Below are 22200 nucleotides of genomic sequence, written 5' to 3'. Positions count from 1 at the left end.
ACAGAAATGCAGAAGAAAGGCTAGTCTGATTAGCAGAACAAGACCATTTTAAAGGAGAGAGGGTCATTAACATCTGCAGAATAAAGAGTTTAGCAGGAATCAGGTTAGTTTATAATGGGTCTCTACATGTTAATTAAGGTGCTTTAGTTAATGCACATAAAATCTAGTACCTCTGGGGACTTCTCCATGCCTCAGGGCACTTTTACACATGCTCTGGTGATTGGTGCAAGGGGCAGCATTTTAATTAGAGTGTCTTCAAGAGCTTTAGCTCAAGCGCCCCCCCTGCCATTTTTCAGTGCAGGGACGCTGATACACAAGGCGTGAAGGGCTGCTGGACCATGATAATTGCCCTGCTCCAGCAGACTTAATCAAGACTTGATCAAGTCTGCTCTGATTCACTGGAATTTCAGCAATTAATCAAGTCTCCTCCTCTTCGCTACCTGGTGCTTACCACTGGATAAGCCTTAGGACCCTGGAAAATGAGGGCTGGAAGGGACCACAGGAGGTCATATTTAGTTCAACCTCCTGCTCAAAGCAGGACCAGCCCCAACTACATCATTACAGCCTTGGGCGAGTCTCCCTTCCCCACTGCATAGGCTAGGTTGTGGCTGTCCCATCCTGGTTTGCTGGTGCCTGAGTCTGAACTGGCACTGGTGGCCCCATGGCCAAAGAGCCATGCCCCATGCTGGGGTGAAGACCCCTCCAGCCACATGCAGCAAAGCTAGCAGCTTGTCCTTAGGTCTCCCCATCCAGTCTCCCACCCAAAGCCTGCTGAGTTTGCAGGCTGTGCTCAAGCCTTGCTGCCAGAAGCTGCTCTAGGGCAGCAGGGGCTCTGCCAGACCCAAGGTGCTGGATCCCAGTTCTCCAGGTAGCCCCACTGAGGTTAGGCTGGGAAGTTTAGTTACAGACCCCCAGACAAAAACATATGCTGTCAGCCGAGGTAAAGAAAAGGAAAACCCCAACAAAACCAAAAACCCAGGAAATAAAAATAAAATCAAACACTCTCTCTCTTAGCTCCCAAAGTGCCGTCCTGCCCTCTGAGAGGGCTGATCTTGCTGGCTCCCCCTTTCGGGACCTCATTGCACCGGGCTCCTGCCACAGGACCTCCACTGACAAAAGTCCTCCGACCCCCTTTGCCTTTGCTCCAACACTTCTCTCCGGCTCCACTAGCTGCAGACACGCATAGAGAGGGGAGTTCCCCAGCACCTCTGCTTCCATGATTTGGCTCTCCCCAGGGCTGCACCTTACCAGCCCGAAGTATGTAGCACAGCTCATCCTGGACCAATCTAATTGTATTTAATAGAAAATTGGAATGGCTGCAGGTCTGAGGCACGTGTCACAATGCAGAAATTGTCCGCTTTAGCTGATTGGAGCCACTTCAATGGGGCATGATCCATAATTAATTGAAATTCTCTACGCAGCAGGTAAAACCTGAAATATTTGATGCCCCAATTAACAGCCAAACATTCGTGTTCGATGGTAGTGTACCTTTTTTATGGTCATTCAACTTTCTACTCACATAAGCCACTGGTCTTTTGAGCCCATCTATTGCCTGCGAGAGGACTGCCCCAATAGCCTTTCCTGATGCATCTGCCTGTAGAATGAAAGGCCGTGAAAAACCAGGTGTTTGCAACACATCCCAACACAAAACCATCTTTACTGTGTCAAAGGTTTCTTCACGCTTTGTGTCCATTGTTATGGAGCCATTCCCTCTTCTCTGCATGGTATCAATGAGGGGTTTTGTGATCTCTGCAAGATGTGGAATAAACCGACAGTAATAACTGGCCAGTCCCAGGAATGCTCTCATTTTGTTGCTTACTTTGCAGAGGAAGGTAGTTCCCTATAACCTCTACTTTATCTGCCAGTGGTTTTATCCAGCCCTGTCCCACCACAAATCCTAAATATTGTTTTGGCCTGGCCCAGAGCACATTTCTTGGAGTTAGCTGTTAATCCTGCCTGCTGTAGCTCCTGCAGTACAGCTCTTATTGACTGTACGTGTTCTTCCCATCCCTCTGTATAAACCATGATACTGTCAATATATGTTGCAGCATAATCCTGGTGAGGGGCCAATATCCAATCCATAAGCCTTTGCAAAGTGGCTGCCGCTCCACTCAGCCCAAAGGGCATCCTTTTAAATTCATACCAGCGCCAAGGGGGTCCAAAGGCTGACTTTGCTTGATCCTTTGCCCTCAACGAAATTTGCCAATAACCTTTGGCCAGATTAAACATGGAGATAAACTTGGCCTTTCCTATTCATTCTAGGAGCTCCCCCCCCCGGGGCACAGGGAAAGCATTGAATCGTGTAATAAAGTTTAACTTCCTAAAGTCCACAAACAGATTGTCTCACCAGGTTTAGGAGCCGCTACAAGAGGCCTTTGCCATAGACTGCGAGATGTAGTAATGACTCCCTGCTACAACATCTTATGCAATTCCTCCTCAATGGGCTGATACTTATGGTACCGGATCCAATGTCATTTTTCCTTATGTTCCCTTCCGGAGTCAGGATCTTATGTATTACTCCCCGAGCTCTCCCTGGAGCTTCGCTAAAGACATCAGAAAACTCTCTGTAATAAGGCCTTTCAGCTGTCCATGTTGCCCTTCTAAGAGCCGTTTTCCTTAGGTTACCCTGTTTTCCACTAGTATAATCCCAACATCCCTCTCCATGTCGTGACCAAACTCCTCTTTCTCAGATAACGGGGTAATTCATAAACCTTCTCTTTCCATGCATAACTTTAACAAACAGACACAGTAAATTTGTTTCTCTTCTTTATATCCAGGTCTAAGGACTTCATACTCTACAGAGCCCGCTTGCCACACAATTACGAAAGGGTCCTGCCAGCAATTAAGGAATGTACTGGTGGAACCGGGCAGCGGCACTAAGACTCACCGCCCTACCTGGAACTCATGCTCCGTAGCCCGCTTATTGTACTGTTCCTTCTCCGGATGCCGCGCACTCTGCAAGTTCATACCAGTAACCTATAAGACTGAAGTCTCTCTCTCAAAGCAGTTATTCCCCTCCTCTCTGGCCCTTCCTAATCTGGCATAGTAGCTCATTCTTCACCTCACATCGAGGCAGCCTCCCACACTCTGGTCTCATTACCTGTTGGGTCTTTTTTGCAGTTTCAGTCTCCCACATAGCTTGGAAAGTCGGTTCTTGCCTTTGTGCCTCCCTAAATTGGGCACCACTGGTTAACTCCTCCAGGTTGAAAAGGGCTTCATCCTCCTCATTGACTGTCTCGGTATTTTCTTCTCCTAATAACCCAGCCTGATATTTTTCTCAGGCATGCATGGTTTTTAGAATATCATGTGTGTCAGGGCATTCCCTCCCCAACACCGTGGGATATGACAACTCTGGTGCCACTCCTACGGGTATCTCTCACATCACATAGTTACTGTGACCTTCCCACATTCATATGTAGAGGCCCTGCCATACATACAAATCATTCTAACAGGGGAGGTCTTCCCTCCTTTTCCGCAAGGAAAAAGATTAGCCTTAATCAGGGTCTGAGCAAAGCCCTAATTAGGATTTGAGGCCTAATCAGGGTCTGAGCATGCCCCTAATCACCCGTTTCCCTGCCACTCTCACCCATACTGTGGGCTTCTCCAACTCGAGGTCCCCTCTAGCTTCACCCAAACTACAACCCATCATTTCTATCTGAGATTGCTCCTGCCCTGAGCTTCTATTCCCCTTGTCTTCTCGACTGACAGGGAACCTCCCGAGCTGGTAAAACTATCCCTGGCCACATGGCAATCTTCTCATCCAGGGCTATTTGGCAGGTGGCTTGCTGCTGCTGCTGTTGCAGTATTTGCACCATTAGGCTTAATGTTTGCTGTAGCGGCTTCGCTTCGTCCATTGTAGGTCCATCCGACGGACTTAGGCCGCTGTCAGGTTCCCAGCCAATGCACCAAGATGTTGCGGATAGGTGCTATAGGACAAACAGGAAATGGAGAAAAGAAAATCAACCCCCTAACAAAAAACATTAAAAAAAAAAGGAAAATACTAAAAAAAACCAGGAAATAAAGAAAAAAATCAACCCCTCTAACAAAAAAACCCAAAAAACCCCCCGAAAACCAGGAAATAAATAATTTTTAAAAATCACATCCCCTAAGAAAAAACATTAAAAAAAAATGGAAAATCCTCAAAAAAACTAACCCCCTGCCCCAGGAAATAAAGAAGAAAAAAAAGCAAGGCCTCTAAGAAAAAAAACATTTAAAAAATGGAAAGTTCTAAAAAACAAACAAACCAGGAAATAAAGAAGAAAAAAGCAACCCCCCCTAACAAAAAAAATGAAAAAGTAAAATACTGAAAAAACCCAGGAAAAAATAAAGAAAAAACCCCAACCCCCCTAACAAAAAAAAGGAAAAACCTCAACCCCCCCCCCAGGAAATAAATAATTGAAAAAAAAAAAAAAATCACGCCCCCTAACAAAAAACATTAAAAAAATGGAAAATCCTCAAAAAAAAAGCCAACCTCCTGTCCCAGGAAATAAAGAAGAAAAAAAAAAAAAGCAAAGAAAAAAACCTTTTAAAAATGGAAAGTTCTAAAAAACAAATGAAGAAATAAAGAAGAAAGCAACCCCCCTAATGAAAAAACATTAAAAAAAAAGGAAAATACTAAAAAACCCAGGGAATAAAAAGAAAAAAAAAATCAACCCCCCTAAAAAAACAAAAAAAACAAAAAAGGAAAAAAACAAAAAAGGAAAAACCTCAACCCCCCCCCAGGAAATAAATAATTTTTGCTGCGGGGGTGATTTTTTAAAAACATTTCAAAAAATGGAAAATCCTCAAAAACAAAACAAAACAACAAGAAATAAGGGAGAGGGGGAAATCAACCGCCCCAACAAAAAAAAACAACCAAAAAAAACCCCGGAAACACCTCAATAAACCCAGGAAATAAATAATTAAACAAAAATCACACCCCTAACAAAAAAAAATTAACAAAAATGGAAAATCTTCAAAAAAAAACCCCAGAAAAAAAATCAACCCCGTTAACAAAAAATAATTGTGAAAATGGAAAAAAAAAACCCCTCAAAACCCCAGGGAATAAATAATTTTAAAAAATCACCCCTCCTAACAAAAAATGTAAAAAAGAAAATTAAGGTGCTGGGGGAGGGGGAGGAGGGATATATTAAAAAAACAGAACCTCCCCCACCTCCTGTTAAACCCGCGCAGGAAGTGTCGGGCACGCGAGGGCCGGCGCCCGGCAGCACAGAGCGGCGTGCCCACGCCGCCAATGGGAGGAGCGCTGGGGCCGGAAGTGCGGCGCTCTGCCTCACACCCGCCGCCGCCTCGCTGCTCCGGTGCGCTGAGGTAAGCGGTGCGGCAGCGCTGGCAGTCTGGCCGCGACCGCGGTCCAGGCGGGTCGGGCCGGGTAGCGTGTGCGCCCAGGGGCAGTGCCACGCCGCACCTGTCCCATTTGGACCCCCCATTTCCCCTCAGCCCACCTGACAGTTGACTCCCTGCCCCCTTTTCCCTTCCTGTCTCCTGTGGCGCCCGCCCGCAGGCTCCATCCAGCGCCACCCTCGGCTCCACCGCAGCCTTCAGGGGTGGGGGAGCGCCTCTGTCCGTCCGTCCGTGCTGCGCGTGTGGCCGTGCCCGGGGCAGACGGCGCTCGGACATCGGGGCGCGGATGCCGAGGAGGAGCTGACAGGACGCCTCCGAGCGCCTCCAGCCATGGAGCCGCCGTCCAGAGCCGCCGTCTGGGTCCTGTGCTGCGTCCTGCTGCACCACGGCCGGGCCGACAGGCCCCCTGGCTCCCACCTGGACGAGACCGCCATCGCAGGTAAGCAACCGCCTCTCGTCCTTACCTGGCAGGCACGAGGGCATCGACGGTCTTAAACAGCCCCCCCCCGCAAAAATGAATGGTCAATGGTAAATAGCACAGCGTTTTAAAAAAAAGAAAAGTGCTCTTTGGAAATCCACATGCTTCTTTTTGCGGACGACGGAGACATGGCAACGAGAGGATCCTTTTCCCGCACGCTTTCGGGCTTGGGGAAAGTTTGAAAGGGCGTCCGAAGTCCCCATCTGTCGGAAATTTTAAACTTCATTTTTTATTTTTATTTTTTTTTTTGCACTTTAGTCTGGTAAAAAATCTTCGGGGATTGGGATGGGACACGTTGCAGGATCATGCGATTATAGAGTGAGGTTTAAATAGCCCCCAAAACCTGTGCGTTTCGAAAGGGCTGCCAGGTTATTGCTGCCTGGAGGTTTTTAATGATTTTTTTTTTTCTTTTCATGAGTTTGTTTTAATTTTGGATGCAAACTTCTTTGGAAAGCTTCAAATTTGCATTTTTGCACGGCGCTGCCCCTGGGCGAGGTGGGGCTGGTAAAAAAAAATCTTGGGGAATCTGGATGGGACACGTTGCAGGATCCTATAGCTTATAGCACAAGGTTTTAAATAGCCCTCAAAATTTGTGCGTGTCACCCCGGTTCGTTTTTAATTTTGGATGCACACTTGTTTGGAAAATTTCACGTTTTTTGCTTTTAAAACAAACCCAGATACTTTTTCAAAGGCAGAATAGTCCTGTTCCACTTGCATAATTTCCACCATAGTTTCTGTAATTATTGTACTTTGAGAAGGGAGTGCTTGATTGTGTGTTGGCAGGGACTTGGGAGGGAGCGGGGGCTGCAGAAAGCTGGATGTCTTGTGCTCGAGTTCACCATCCGAAACCCCCAAACCTGCCTCCCAGAAGGCAAACATTGACGTTACATTGGCACTCGCTAGCCTCAGTGAGGAGAACAAGGGTTGAATGGGCTGCCGCAGGCACAGATCTCCCTCTGTGCCTTGTTAAACGTCTTTTTGTCACGGTTGGAGGCATCTTTCTTGTTGGTTCCTGTACTGTTAAAGGCTGGGATGAGGAAAAGCTGTGAGGACTGGGAGTCCTGGCACCTTTCACAACCACATGCCCAAGGAAAATTGGAAGGTATCCTTGCAGCCCAGGAGACTAGGAATGCAGTTGATTTACATATCAGGGTGGGGGGAAGTCTATGCAAAAATGCTGTCCGGGAAGGGCGGCATTTAACCCTGAGCTTTCCAGCCATCCAGTGTCCTGCTGCATCTCATTCCTGGAAATAGGTGGGTTGGTTGCACTCAGGGCTTCTTTATACCTGAGCAGGCAGACCTCCTTGAATACAGGTTTTATCTGCTGTGGGGTGAAGACAGCAGGCAGCCACCCTAACGGCTATAAAGACAGCCCTGTGTTAGACACAGCCTTCCTATACCTGCACGCAGTGTCTTTAGAAGAGCTTGTACCGCCCTTGATGTGCAATAGCAAGGGCCCCTGGAATATAATTAGCAAACAGTTCACTCCTTAGCATCGACTAATTTGCATATTAGCTTTTGCACCCATGTGGTAGCTCTCATTTGCATTAGTAACCAGTCATTTCACCCTGTCCTCACCAGCGAGTAATAATGCCAGATCTCTTGAATCTTAAGCTTTGACAGAGATCAGGAACTTGTTGCTTGCTTTTTGAGCTGTGATGCTGTTCCTTTTTGACAGTGTGGTGATTTCTTTCTTTCTTTTTTTTTTTTTTTTCTTAAACAATTTTTTTTTCCCTTTTTAGGACTTGCCATAAATTAGTTTATGTTGTAATTGGTTGATCTAGTCCAAACCTCTGCAGGTTGCTAGCTCTGATTCTTATAGTCTGTATGTGAGATTCCTTGTGATGTTAGCCCCTGAAGCCAGGTAGCAGCCAGTCTGCTTCCAAAAGGGAACTGCATCTTTGTGGTCCTTTTGAACCAGGGTTCATTCTTTCAGGGGATATTTAAATGAGTTGTCTGGGAGGCCCTGCAGAAATGTGACAGTGGTGGTTCTGCTGCTTTTCCACTCTTATCTTGAAATGAGATGTAATCTAGACCAGCAGAGGCGAACAGGCTGAGATGCTTAGGCTTTGTAGGGCATCTACATCTGAAAGTTTCCTTTTCCCGTGGGTTCCCCTGTCTCAACAGGCAGATCCCTGCTGTGCATGGATTTTAAAAAGCTTCCACATGTGGCATCCAGAAAGGGTAGAACAACAGTTCGTTGCATGTCTGATTCTGAACTATATTTGAGGTCTGACTGTGCTGCATTGACACATGTTGATGCATAATAGATTTATTCACCCAGGAAGCCAATAACTTATGGCACTTAAGTACTCTGTATAGGTTTCCTTGTTGGATAATTGTTGGAAGGTTTTGTTGTGCATGCCACACTGTTCATGTGGCCACTGGCAAACGGGGTCTCGTAAGATTTGATTTTTATTTATTTATTTATTTATTTATTTATTTATTTTTGGCACTTGCTCTTTGGCTGCCTAGTCTTGAAGTTCAGAAAATGGCTTGTATACAGTGCGTATACCTTTGGCTTCATGGGAACAGAGTATGGGATCCTGTTAGCTGGGTGCTTGAATGTTCATTTCTGTGATCATTAAATAGACACAAATCAGTGTAAGATTCTAGATTTTAAAGTGAAGCACAGATGATTTTTCTTAGATTTGGTCTGATTTTAGTGTCAGAAGGGATGGATGGCAGTGGTGCATTGCAAGAATTGCACTACCCTTTTAATTTACATGGGGTAGTGCACAACAAAGCCTTCAACAATTATCTAGCAAAGAAACCTATACAGAGTACTTAAGTGCCATAAATTATTGACCTTCTGGGTGAATCAGTCTATTATGCATCAACATGTGTTGATTCAGAAAGCAGAGATGTGCGAGTTTGAACACATTTTTCCCAATGGAGTCATTTGGCCCCTGGAGCTCCAGATGCCTATGTATGCTCAGGAAAAATGATGATTCATACGGAATATCAATGTGATTTCATGGCTTCTAAGCTGGTCATGCCAAGCTTACAACTGGTAGTTTTGTACCTGCGTGGGAGAGAATTGTATTTGGTCAGTAGGCTCTGGGGAGAGTCCTGCTTTATGCTGCATGCAGCTTTTCAGTGGTCATCTTCATGACCATCTGTCGCTTCGAATTGTGTGTTCACGCCTAGGTGTCTGTCTGAAGTTTAGCAAATCATAGTAGTGGCAGAAAAATTAGTCTGATCACATATGTGAAATGTGTTGGTGCCCCCATAGGTTTTACTTAAAGCCAAAAGGAAACAGGAGCTTCTACTCCAAGTTCCTGCTTAACACAGGCTGAAGAACCCCACCCAATAATTTCCATGTCAAGGCTCTTGCATAAGCTAGAGCAGATCTTCTAGATATGCATCCAGTCTTTGACTTAAATATTTGAGACAACAGAGAATCTACTGTGTCCCTTGATAAATTGTTTTAATACATAATTTTCACCTTATTTTTAGTCTGAATGTTTCTAGCTTCAGCTTGCAGCCACTGGGTCTCATTAGGCTTTTTTTCTGCTAGATCTAAGAGTGGTCTGCTATCTGAAGCTTTTTCTTGCGCGGGTCATCCTGGGTGACTTCTTCTTTCATTGGATAAATTAAATAGATTGAGCTCTACAGGATTGAGCTTTGTTATATGACATGTATTCTTAACTTCAAATCATTCTCCTACTGCTCTTTTAAGTACCCCCTACCCCCCAATTTCTGAACACCCTTTTTGTAGTGTGGCTGTCAGAAGTGTTCACTGTGTCCCTGTAATGGTCCTGCTAATGCTATATGTGGAGTTGGTTCGTGTCCCTACCCCTGCTTCGTATTTATAGATTTCATAGATTTTAGGGTCGGAAGGGACTTGTTAGATGATTGAGTCCAACCCCCTGCCCTGGGCAGGAAAGAGGGCTGGGCTCAGATGACCCCAGCCAGGTATTTGTCCAATCTCCTCTTAAATACCTCCAAGGAAGGGGATAGCACCACCTCCCTTCGATACATATTCCATATTTTGGCAACCCTCACTAAAGGATTTTTTTTCCTCATGTCCAATCTAAATTTGCTCTCCTTCAGTTTGTGGCCATTGTTTCTAGTTACCGCAACGGGCGCCTTGGTAAATATCGTATCCTCTATTTCCTGCTGTGTCCACCCCAGTGAGTTTGTAGACAGCCCCAAGATCACCTGTCCAGTTGCAACATCTTTCAACTGCACTCTAGGATGTAAAAGGAAAAATAAGTGGCCTGGCCACCCATCCCTGGCTTCTCTCCTCATAAGATTACATCCCTGTCCTTTATTTTGACTTGTATCCATACAGTGCATGAGGAAATGCTTCTGATGCCCTCCTTCTCAAAGAGATCTCAGATTTTGGTGGGATGTCTTGTAGGAATAGAATTGGTTTTGCTCCTTGTTGTGGCATGGTCCAAATGAAGTAGTAATCCTTCCTCCTGTCTGTACTGCTCTTATTACTTCTGGGATACCCCTTGTTAACAGTTGTCATAGAGCCTAGACTGCTTGAGAAAGTGCAGTCAACCCCTGGGAGAAATTTGTCAGCCACTATGAGCAGGGGGCTTGGATTAGAAGGCAGCGGTGGTCCTTTTTAGCATTGGGATCCTTAAATCTGAGTCAGTTCATTCTCTTTCTTCTTGACCCCTGGGGACCTGGATTACCTGCATCACCCTCAATATATTCAGAGCACCTGCATCTGAGCACCTGCATTAAGGCTGTGTCTGTAATCAAATCTCATGCTTCAGGGCTTCAACCAGTCATTGCAGGGGGCAGGAAGGATTTCCCCTGCACCTTCACCCCCCATGTATGATTGGCCACAGATGGGGAGGATCTGCTTTGTGAAGTAGCAGGCAAGATCCTCTTCAATGCCTAGCTGGTATGCCTTGCTCATGTGTAGTGTTCTGGGAATTTTTCAGGGTTTATCTTCTGAACATAAAAACTAGGTTGAAATTGGGATAAAAGGAAGAAAAGAAAAAACATCGGTTTAAATCAGGGAAAATAATACGTTCCCATGGCGGTGAGGGAGGGACTGGAGTAAGGCTGGGACTAATGAAGGGGCGTGGCGCAGCCCATTGGCCACTCCTGGGGCTGAAGCAGGGAGCAAAGCGGGGGGAGCTGTCAGTGGGTGTGAGGTGGGCGGCGGGGTATGGCTCTTGCTTCTTCGTGTCCCCCAGGAGGGCTGCAGGCTGGATCTGTACGTGGGACAAGAGCAGGCTGCTGCCTGCTCCAAGCACTAGGAAGAGCCCGGTTGTGCCACCATCGGCCCCAGTCAGCAGCAACAGCCTGCTCTCGTCCCGCACGCAGATCTGGGGGTATTTGTCCCTTGGGAAGAGCCCGGTGCAGCCCCACAGCCCTCGCGGGGGGTGCATGGCAGCAAAAGCCGCACCCCCTGCACCCCACACCCACTGATGGCTTCCCCTGCTTTGCTCCCTGCTGCAGCCTTGGGTGCAGCCGATGGACTGCACTGCACCCATCCCCCCCAGTTGCAGCAGCCTGCTGCCGGGCTGCCCTGGCACTTGGGGAAGGGGAGAGTGGCGTGCAGCTGGATGCAGAGGTGGGGAGGGTTTGACCCAGGCAGCGGCTCCAGTCCTGTGGGCCCATGCAGAGTGGTCGGGTGCAGTGCCCACCTCAGGGAGTGGGGCTAGGCTTTCCTGCCTGCCCCCCTGGCGGGGCAGCAGCTCCCAGCACCTGGGGCAGGGCTGCAGCCAGAGCCACTGGGTGCAGCTGGGACCTGCCCACCCTGGGAGTGATTTCCACAGCCCCCCCCGCTCTGCCCAGGGTCAGAGCTAGGAGCCCCATGCCCCCAGGTAGCAGCTCCTGCCACCCTCACCCCCCACTCCATGTGCAGCTGCCACTCCCACCCCTCCCCCACAATTGTTTTTTACTGATTTACACTGAAAAATGGGTGTAAACCAGTAAAAACTGAATAACTTCAATAAAAAAAAATGGTAATTTATTGGTGAAATTCAGTAAAAGCTGAATGCAGAACACTACCCACGTGCTTAGTGTTACACACATTCTCATATCTGGGGCTGGGGAATAATTTCACTCCCAGTCAGATCAGCAAGGACCCATAGGGGTTTATAGCTCGGCCTGTTGTTTGCTGGCTGGATGATATGGACATATCTCATCCGTTAATGAGAAAATGAGGTTTGGAAGAGACCTCAGGACAGACATCTGGTCCAACCAGAGACAACTGGTCCAACCCCTACTCAAAGCAGGACCAGCCCCAACTAGATCACCCCAGCCGAGGCCGGGGCGATTATCTAGCTGGGTCTTCAAAACCTCCATGGACAGAGACTCTGCCATCTGTCATTAAATTCCCTGCCATTGCCAAGGCCTTGGGCACTGGGGGCACCTTTGGTTTCTCCTGTTCTCTGGCTGTGGTGCACAATGATTTACATCCCTGAGAATCGAAATGTTTTAGTTTAGCAAAAGTCTGTGGGATTATGTATGCTGTTTAGGTGAAATGTAGCGGCCTGTGACAGACAGAAGGTCAGGCCAGATGATATCATGATCCTTTCTGACCTTAAAGCCGACGAGACGGTGTTCAAAGCATTCCTACCTGCTGCTGAGGCTATCGCTGTCTGAGTAGCTGCCGACTTGCAGTTTATGCTCCCTCCTTTTCACTTTAATCTTCTTGAAAAGTATTAGGAAATCATTTGACACCAGCTCAGAAGTACTCTTCCTCCACGAGGTGTGCGCCTAAGGGGAAGAGCAGAGGGTTGGACAACAGAGTCAGGCTTTTTGTGGTAGGTGGTGAATGTTGCCCCGGGGTTTCTTCCACACAATAGCAGTTATGATGTTTCATTCCCTTGAGTCATGATCTGTTGTCTTTTTTTCACTGAACACTTGATAAGAGAAGTTCTCTTCTACTTCTGCAGCTTCAACAGAGCCCCAAGAGTGGTTCTTGTAGGAGGCACCCCCCAACATAAAATATACTTTATCAGGATCCTCCTTCAGATCCTAAGTCCTCTTTTTCATGTGCTTCCATTCTAACTCTCTTCCACGAGCTATAGTAAAAATCTGTCCATCAGTAAGCTGGCTGTGAGCTGAGAGTCCTGTTTTTCTGGATAAACTCCTATCTTGTTACCTCCCTTTTTTACCTGTCTCTCCTTATGTAATTTGCTTTTGCCCGCTGGCACCCAGACTGAGAGCTCTAGGTGGGAACTGTTATCTGGTTGCTTTTTCTGGAGTATCGAGCGCAGTCTTCTTTCATATGGCAGATTTATATACAGGACAGCAACTATAGTTTTACATTTAGGTGACTGAACCAGACAGTTGCATCAGGAGCAGCAGAGCGTATCGCTGTGATACCTCCTTCATATTTGTGGACTGGGCATTGAGTTGTAATTCGTTCTCTGGTCTGTTCTGGGTGACTGCAGTCGCACACTGGAGAGTTTTTTTTTTTTTTTTTTTTTTTTAAATTTTCCAGGGACTCGCCATGATCGTCAATACGGGGCTCGCAGATACTTTCAGAATCCAAACAGTAAAGAGGAAGAGGATACCCAAAGGACACTTAAATATGCTCTTGAGACTGCTAAATATTTCTAACTCATTTGCAACTAAAGTGCTGTATGAAATTAAAAGAGGCATCTGTCTAACAAGATGACCGATTTCCCTGTGTGCCTGGTGACCCGAGAGGTATGAATGCAAGTTTTCAGTGAGGACACTTTATGACCAGAAGGATAAAATGCACTTTCATATGTTATATGAAAAGCACCATAGGCAGAGGATAGCATATTTTATGATGCTGAGTCTTCTGGTGAATTTGTCTCTTGCCCCAGAATTATATTCCAAAAACTTGACTTGGGAGGGAGGAGGAGGGGAAGTGGAAATGTTTTTAGGACATAAGGACAAAGGACACTTTAAAAATGTGCTGAGAATGCAAATCAGTGGAACTGTGTCTGCAGAAAGCCTGAGATGAAACAGCCTTGGGAGGGGAGAGGATCTGAGTGGGTTGTTTAGTCTTGACACCTAAATATCAAAAGTGCTAGCTGTTTAATTAATACTTCTGACTAACGCACATGTTCTGCATAAGACCTATCACTCACTGGGTCAGACCGTAGGTCCATCTTGCCTAGTCTTACCGGGGCAGACTGTGGATGCCGAAAGGGAGAGCGATCTGGGTCTGACCAGGGTTTTTTCTACTGTTCTGCAACCCTGAAGCATCCCTCCATTTCTCTCAATGCCAGAAGCCCCCTCCTCTCCTCCCAGCTGCTGAAATATCCAGTTTTCTCCCTCCTAGCATGTAAACGTGCCAAGGTGCCGATACATATGAAGAACATGGGCCCGGTAGAAAATTTAGTTGAGCGGATGTGAAAACTAGACCCCGAAATGCTGTGGTGGTATTTTGATGATTTCTTTTTCATATGCATTAACCTCTCCAACAGCGATTAAATGTAATGAGGTGGCTGCAGAATTTGACTGGTATAGCAAGCAGAGTGCCACAGGACCTGGGGATCCCAATCAGGTTCCTGTAGAGCTCTCAGGCTCTTGGCCTGCCCTTGTTCCCTGGACCCATCCTCATTGCAGCTCTGGATAGCAATGTTTTGGGTTTTTTTGCAGCCTCTTCCTTGCCACAGACCTGGGGGAACACCCATTCTATGATGACTTCTCCCTTTTATTTTATTTAACTACCAAGCTGCTGTTCAGTTGTTCTTCTGCACCCAGAAGGGTTTTGACACTTACAGCTACACTCTGCTCCAGCCATGTTAAATCATTTGCTAGACTGGCAGCTGCATCGGGGCGTTAGCTGTACATGCTGGTAGGAGCCTCTGTGAAAGGTGGAGGGACGGTCTGGGGGGGAGTTTCTCTGATTTGTTTGACGCTTCAGCTATCTACCAAGGTTGTAGTGCTGACAGTATTAGGAAATGCCTAGAGCCCTGACTGCGAAGTTAACTCAAGTGACCCAGCTGGCTAGAATACGCTTTTGTTCTGACATCTAACATGCTCTTCACTTCATGTACAACTGAAGCTGGCACTGCAGTTCTAGCAGTGTCTTCTAAGCCAATTTCTGGTGACTGTTACTCCATTTACCTTCCAGCCTTCTCTTTGTGTTTACTGGGAGCTTGAATGCACAGTGATGTTTGTGGCTTATTCAAAAATGAAAGGATTTACCTTGTTGCCAGTGACATTGTGAGTACTGTACTGTTTTCAACCTTTTTTCATTTGCAGACCCCTAAAAAATTTCATGTGGAAGTGTGGACCTCTATGAATTGTAAGTGTGGACATTCACATACTTTTGGCTGATCATAGTCATCTTTCACAGACCCCTTAGACATAGTCTGCGGACCCCCAGGGGTCCATTGACCACGGGTTGGAAACCGCTACTGTAGAGACTTGGAGCTAAAGTCCACTTGGGTACCTTTATGGTCCCTGGACCCATGGTGTCTGAGGCCTTCCCAATTTATTTTTGGACTTTCCCTCCCTAAACCCTGCCAGGTAAGGAGGAGTTATTTGCTTCTCTTAAGTGCTTCTTGTTCCCATTCCTGTTGTAGAGGGCTGTCCAATTGGTGGCCCATGAGTGGCTGAATTGTGGCCTGTGGGGCTAGACTTCCTGGGGTGGGATGAGCAGTGGTGATGGTAACTCCTGCCGCTGCTGTATCAGCAGGGCCAGTCAGTTGGGGGTTATTACTAGGGTTACCATACATCTGGGTTTTCCTGGACATGTCCTCTTCTTGAATCCCCTCATCTCCATCCAGGCAGGATTTTTTTTTTCCCCTCAAACTGGGATTTTGTTCTGCTGCACTGATGGAAGTGGAAGGAGGGCGTTTGGAGGCAGGGGCAACACTGGGAGAAGTTCTCTGGGTCCAGTGCTGCAGCAGGAGGTACCTGCTCTTCCAGTGGAGGAAGGGGGATCTTTTGAGGGCAGCGGGGAGCTCCGTGTTGTACTTGCGTGGGCTGAGTGGTCTCAGGAGACGCTGCCTGGTGTGGCGCTGGAGCCCCAGAGGGGGTGCCAGGGCCAGATTTGCTCTGCCGCTGTTTGCATAAATTGGAGTTGCCACACTTTGGCTTGGTCACACTGGGGACAGCTGGGGGGCAGGGGCTGCGGGTTGGGAGTGAGGGGTATTGGCAGGGCTGGGTGTCTGCAGGTCAGGAATGAGGGGCACTGGTAGGGCCAGGGGGCTGTGAATTGTGAGTGAGGTGTCTCTTCCCCGCTGCCTTGAGTCCTTTGGTGGTGCCTTAAACCCCAAATCATCTTTTCTGTGGGCCAGAGGTTCTCGTCCTCCATGATCCTACCGCCTCCTTCCCTTATGGCTTGGCTTCCCGATGGTGCCAGGGACACCCTAGCTGGTTTTGGAATGGGAGCAGCATAGCTGCTTTCAGGAATATCTGGCTTAATTCTGCTGCTCGGCAGAGCTGATTAGCCCACCTGTTGCTCTGAGTAAGAAGCCTGGTGTCTCAGCCTGACTGTCCAGAGCATTTTGAGCATGGAGATGATTGATTCCTTCCCCTGCCATGGCCTGCTGGTTGAGAGCTATTGCTCCATGATGGACTCTCACATCATCGAGTCTGGCTCTTGGCTAGGGCAGGACTGTTCCTTGGAGCACCTCTTCAGTTTTCAGACTAGGCTAGGACTGGGAAACACCAGGGTGTTGCATGCCATGAAGATAAAGGAGCAAACCAAACTCCCCTAAATGTTGCTGACCCCTGGTCTGGGACATCTTGCTGGAGGGCAATGCTTTGATGGAATATCACTTTGAGCATGGACTGCTTTCAACCTGTCCTGTGCTGCCGTGACCCCAGCCTCAGTCACCAGTCTTGCCTGTAGTGTCACTGCCTCACCTTTTCTCTGTGCTTGGCTGCCCAAAGGCTGCAGGAGCGCCTGGGCTCTCTGGGCTGGATAAAATGGTTCCATGGTGCCAACCCCTGTCCCAGACTGTGGAAGGAACTCCCATGGAAACTAATGACCATCGCAGATCTCTCCACCTTCCAGTCGAGGTACAAGGCACGCTTCTCTGGCCTTGCCTGAGCAGACGGAAAGATACAGCAAAGGCACATCTGTGTGTGTCTCGTAACAGAAGCTGAAGCAGAACCCTCCGCTGCACCCACTTTCCCCTTGGGGAGAGGATGAGAGAACAAACGTGGCCGATGTTAATGCCTTCCTGGAAGGTGCTCACGTACGGCTGTGATGAGCATGATACAGGCTCCTGCAGTCAGCTCCAGGCAACTCGCCTATGGGAGAATTTGTCCCTATGGTTTTATTGCCATGTCCAAAATCAGCACACTTGCAATGGTGTACACCCCAGCAGAATACTGTATTCCTGTGTGGTGCAGAAGTTGTCACATTACATAAACAGTGTGAGACTCGCAACAGTCTGCACAACCTGCGCACGCATGTACTCCCTGTGTTCTCAGCCATTAGACCAAGTGATATAAGGAGACAGACCCTAACATCATTACTGGCACTAGAGGCAAGAGATGATGAAACTGTTAACTGAAGACCCAAACAGTTGGAGGCTTAAGAGTCATAAAACATTTGTACATGAAGCCACCAACTCCTGGAAGAGATTGGGGATGCTGAACCAAACCTATGTGCTGCAGCAGAGTGGGCCCACTTCTGGGAAAGGTCAGACCTATTCCTACAGTATCTTACACCAACACCAAACAAATTCCTCATTGGGCACGGCCCTGATAGAAGCATAGCTCAAGCTGAACAGACTGAGAACTGGACACAGCCACTTCAAAACAACAGTTCACAAGATGACTGTCTTGGACAGCCCCCGTGTGAATACGGTGTCCAGCTAGCAGCACAGCTCCTAATCAAAAGCTGCAGTCTCTGTAAATGTTCAGGTGGGGTAGATGGGATAAGCACATTGAGCAATAATACCGGGGTGGGGGAGGTGGCTCATAGATTTGCAAACTGATATCTGACACTATACGCAAGAGCTGTCATCTCCCACTCTCACACAACATCAACTCCAGATCATTGGTCATGACTGGATAATTTGCTAGTTTTTAAATTCCTCTCGGACCAGCCACTTAACCAGAATAAAATAGGCAACATGGCATGGACTGCTGCTGACATGGTGTGTGGGAGAGGTGCAAGGTCCTGTCTGTACTACCGCACCTTTGTTTTATGCCCTACTCTTGCCCATTTGCATCGAGTATTGATTGCAAAGTACATAAAAAGAATTGGTATTGTAATGTGCTTTATTCCTTCCTGAGCATAGCCACTTCTTAGTCTGAGTAGGTCTGCAATCTGTTTCTGAGCTGGTGGATACCTAGGCAAAGATTACAGGAACAGCAGTAACTACAGTCTCTGCTGGCAGGTGGTTTGAACTGTTTAGCTTCAAGATCTTCCTGATGCAAACAAATTTCTTGCAAAAAATGGAAAGGGTACAACATCATGGTATCATTCCATCTGGATTTCTGTGCTGAAATAAGGCCATTTGAGCAGGGACGGCTGTCTGAAGGGCAGTAGCTCTACTTTAAAGCCATTTTTGTGCCTCCCGTAATTCCTTTCCTGCTTATTAAACTTTGGAGGCTGCGCTAATTAAGATGTTGTTGGCAACGGCACTTACTAGGGCTGTGCGAAGCAGGCAGTATTCGATTCAGATTCAGCCCAGTTTCGGGGAACAGCAATTCGATTCTCTGATTCGGATCACTGTCCCAATTTTGATTTAGCCGAATCTTGATCTGAAGATTTGATTCTGATTCGGCCATAGACGCAGCTTTATATATATTTTTTTCTACGTACCTTGAGGTAGGTACGTAGAAAAAAACATATAAAGCTGTGTCTACGGCCGAATTATTGAATCTCTCCAAATTGAATCGGAGGCTTCTGATTCAGTTCGGAGAGATTAATGGATCCCCTGATTCAATTCAGATTTGGAGATTCAGCTGCCGAATCTCCTCTGAATCGAATCGGCAACTGAAGCTTTGCGCAACCCTAGCGCTTATCCCCTGTACAGCACTTCAGGCCCAGGTCTAGTGCGGAGGTTAGTTACCCTTTTGCTTCTGGTAGCTGCTCAATTGCAGCCTCGGCAAAGCTTATCTTTTTTTTGAGTGGAACTTCTAAAATTGCAGCTCGTATTTTATCTCTACTGAATAACCCCATGAATTGCTTCATTACTCAGCTTTACTATAAAAATAAAGCTAGATGCTGGAGAAATAAATCCTTGTGCAGACCAAGCTTGGAATTGGGGATGTTGCACAGAGCTGTTTACTGAAGCACTCCTGGATGAGCTCTGGGGCACCTAGGGAGTCTTCTCACACTTGGTCTTCTTTCTCCCCACTCCCCCTCACCCCAATCCTGTCTAGCTCACTTGCCTGTGTAGTGTGTGAAGCCTGGGGCCTTTATGGCAAGCAAAGCACACCTGATACTGTTTAAGCTTTCTTTAGGGGCTGAACCTTGGTTGCTTGAGTAGGAATGTGATGCCAGGGGGCTTCTCTAACTCACTCTGCTGCTTTTTGAGTCTCAAAAATAAGAGCTCTGCCATGAATTGCAAGCAATGCTGTATCTGTACAGTATGTTGGGGTGTCAGGGCAAGGATGCACCTGTAGCTGAACAGATCCAGGTGCTGAATGGTTTTGGAAGAGTGGGGACAAGGTGGCCAGAGCCTTAAAGCACTTTTTCCCTCTGCAGAGGGAAACAGGAAAATCTGCAGAGAAGGTGTAGCCCATAGTTGAGAAGATTGTGTTGTGTCTCTGCACATCAGTCATCTGCAACTGGGTATTTCTACATTTATGACAAAGGGAAAAAGGTGGTCTCTCTGCTTGGATTTGGGGTCTGGTCTTTGGGGAGCCCACCTTTCCACCATGGCAAATAGATTGGTTTGTCATGGTGACATCTGCATTGCGTTCTGGCTCAGTTCATGTACTGCTGGGGTGTCTTAAAGCTGCTTTCTCAGTGCTCTACAGCCTTCTTTTTACATTTACCAAATGTTTATGTATTTGAGCTTGGCTACTGAAAGCTGCCTGCCTGAACTACTGCAGACATAGTGCCCTTTTCTAACTGCTTCTCCGAGGGGATAAATCTCTGCGCCTAGATCTGCTTCCTGTCACTGTGGCTCAGGTTTGAAATTTGCAGATCGTATTGATTCCAGCCAGTTTGCCGTGTTTGCAAGCACTGTCGTGGCAACCTGATAGGGAACCATGGTGCTTGCTAGCAAGTGCAGATCTACACTGTATGTTAAATTAAAAGAGACATGTAAGTCCCTCCCACCACTTCCTGAAGGGGATGTGTTTCTGAGAAGATCAGCTGAATTCGTTATTTCTGGTTTCAAACTCCAGGGCCTGAAATTGTGAAACTCTCCATAGATAGGGGCATAAGAAATGCAAGAACTTGAAGAATGTTCAGCACTTGAATTAAAAATGAGCTGCCTGCTTGTTTGAACAGCCTGCTGGCTTTCTTGTCAAGTGAAGCTTTGTATTGCAGGAGAAGGAGAAATAATTCAGGATTATAGCTGCTAGGCAATGAGTGTGCTTGTAGCAGTGCCAGTGCAGAACTAATCTGTGACTCAGCAGAAGGACCTGGGCTGCCTTCCTCCAACAGTGGGTAGATGCAGAAGAGTGTTGGCACTAATGAAGGGTTCCCCAAAATATTGTTGCCCAGTTAGCATCCAGCATTATTTCCTTTCCAAACACCGCTCCTCTTAATGACTTTACACTTTGGGGTACAAGCCCATCTGGTCTTCTGGTGATAGGTTGGGAGCTGAGGCTTGCTTTTCTCCTGGAGGGGGGCATTTCTGGTTTTCAGAAACGTGACCCGCCTGTAGCCCTCGCAGCTGTGAAGATAACTTTTGAAATCTGAACCAGATGCAGTTTGTTCTTGTTACCCGAATGAGCTGACCCTATTCATCTAAATGGGATTTTATTATTAAGATCGCAGGATAAGGAGACGGAACAAAGAGCAGCGGTCTCAAGTTGCAGCGAGGGAAGTTTAGGTTGCATATTAGGAACAACTTTCTCACTGTGGGGGTGGTGAAGCACTGGAACAGGTTATCCAGAGAGTTGGTGCAATCGCCATCCTTGGAGGTGTTTAAGACCTGGTTTGACAAAGCCTGGGCTGGGATGATGTAGTTGGGGCTGGTCCTGCTTTGAGTAGGGGCCCGGTTGGACTAGGTGTAACCTCCTGAGGTTCCTTCTAACCCTCATCTTCTATAATTCTGTGATAATCTATTCTTCATAACTATTTCACTGGTGCCAGAAGTATGCAAGGAAGGCAGTCGCATTAGTCTCACGCTGCACAGACAACTGAGTGGTATCTGCAAGTTGCAGGGGGAAGTGGAAATAATACCATTACTTTCTCTCCCAACCCAGTCACCTTTTTGAAGCTTAGGAAAAAAGTGTCTGAAAGCTTTCTAAATACAGAAGCGTAGAGGTGACATGGAGTCTGCTCAACTGTGCAAGTCCTTACTGGAAGTATTATAGGACTGTGACTTACTGGTAAACTTTAGAAATATATATGTCTCTCAATCCAAATGGGGATAAATGTGCAGGGCTTTCAGTGCAGGAGCTAATGTTAAGGTTTTCATGCACTTTCCTACTGCGAGCCATGCCGTAAGAGAAATCATCTTGTGGATCCTTTCCTTCTCATTAGTAGCCGTGGGGGGGGCACCTCTCTTCCATTCACAATGAGGAAACAGCCCTGAGGCGCCACCAGCAATTGCTTACAGAGAAAAGTAATATTAGAAAAATAGCTGGCATGCTTTAGCACTTTGAAAAATGTAAACAAGGAGGAGGCAGCCCCACGTGACTGGCAAGCGCTCCATGGACCACAGCATGAGAGCTAGGGCTTTATGGGAAGGATTTGGCAAAGCCTTTCAGGTGAAAGTGCATCAGCAATGCTGTGTTTCTGCCAAATGTGCACTGTTTGTCCCTGTACATTTATGGGAAACGTACGTTGAGCGAAGGCTTCACTGCAAACACAGAAGTGACCTAAACTCCAGCTAGCACCTGGATTCAAGCTGTCTGCCCCCCCCTTAGGTTAACTAGACTTCTGACTGTAATAGTGTGTGTGTCAGGGCTTTCTCTCTTTCATCCAGACTCCTGGAGTAGTTTTCTGAACCTGCTGTTCAGCTGCGAGCCTGTTCAAAACCCATGCGGGTGCAGGAGGCACTAGTGCTAATCATCATCTTCCTTGCACTCGCTCAGCTTTTTTGCTGTCTTTTTTATCATGGGGTCAGATCCTGCTCTCCTTTGCCTTTTTAAATAATTCCACTCAGCTAAGTGTGCGAGCATGATCTTTTGGCCCCTGTGCATCACAGGAAATTGCTGGATCCGTCGCCACCTCCTAAGGGCTCCTGTGCGTTTGAGCATGCAACAATTCCTTACAGCTCGTCAGCATGTGAACTGTTACCTTATGCTCATCTTGAATTTGTGACTGAGACCATACCTTTAGAAGTAAACCTGTAAGAGGCTGTAAATGGTGTCACACAAATCCC

At 47.1% G+C, this 22200-nt stretch overlaps 1 protein-coding gene across 5 annotated transcripts in view; it reads left to right on the top strand.

Annotated features, from left to right (window-relative positions):
- The first annotated feature begins 5290 nt into the window (after positions 1 to 5290).
- STIM1 (stromal interaction molecule 1) overlaps positions 5291 to 22200 on the top strand; it is a 138702-nt gene continuing 121792 nt past the window's right edge. For 2 of the 5 annotated variants that reach the window (XM_014523925.2, XM_025213768.1), the window contains exon 1: positions 5293 to 5782. In XM_014523925.2, the coding sequence (XP_014379411.1) occupies positions 5674 to 5782 (109 nt within the window). In that variant the 5' untranslated portion in view covers positions 5293 to 5673. Of the gene's footprint in view, positions 5783 to 22200 lie in introns of all 5 variants that reach the window. The other 3 variants (XM_025213767.1, XM_006032072.3, XM_006032073.3) reach the window with 3 other exon arrangements.

Source organism: Alligator sinensis, unplaced genomic scaffold (genome assembly GCF_000455745.1).
Source record: "Alligator sinensis unplaced genomic scaffold, ASM45574v1 scaffold364_1, whole genome shotgun sequence".
In the NCBI taxonomy this organism is placed as follows: Eukaryota; Metazoa; Chordata; order Crocodylia; family Alligatoridae; genus Alligator; species Alligator sinensis.
Note: the sequence above shows the minus strand (reverse complement) of the source record. Positions and strands in the feature narration are given on the sequence as shown.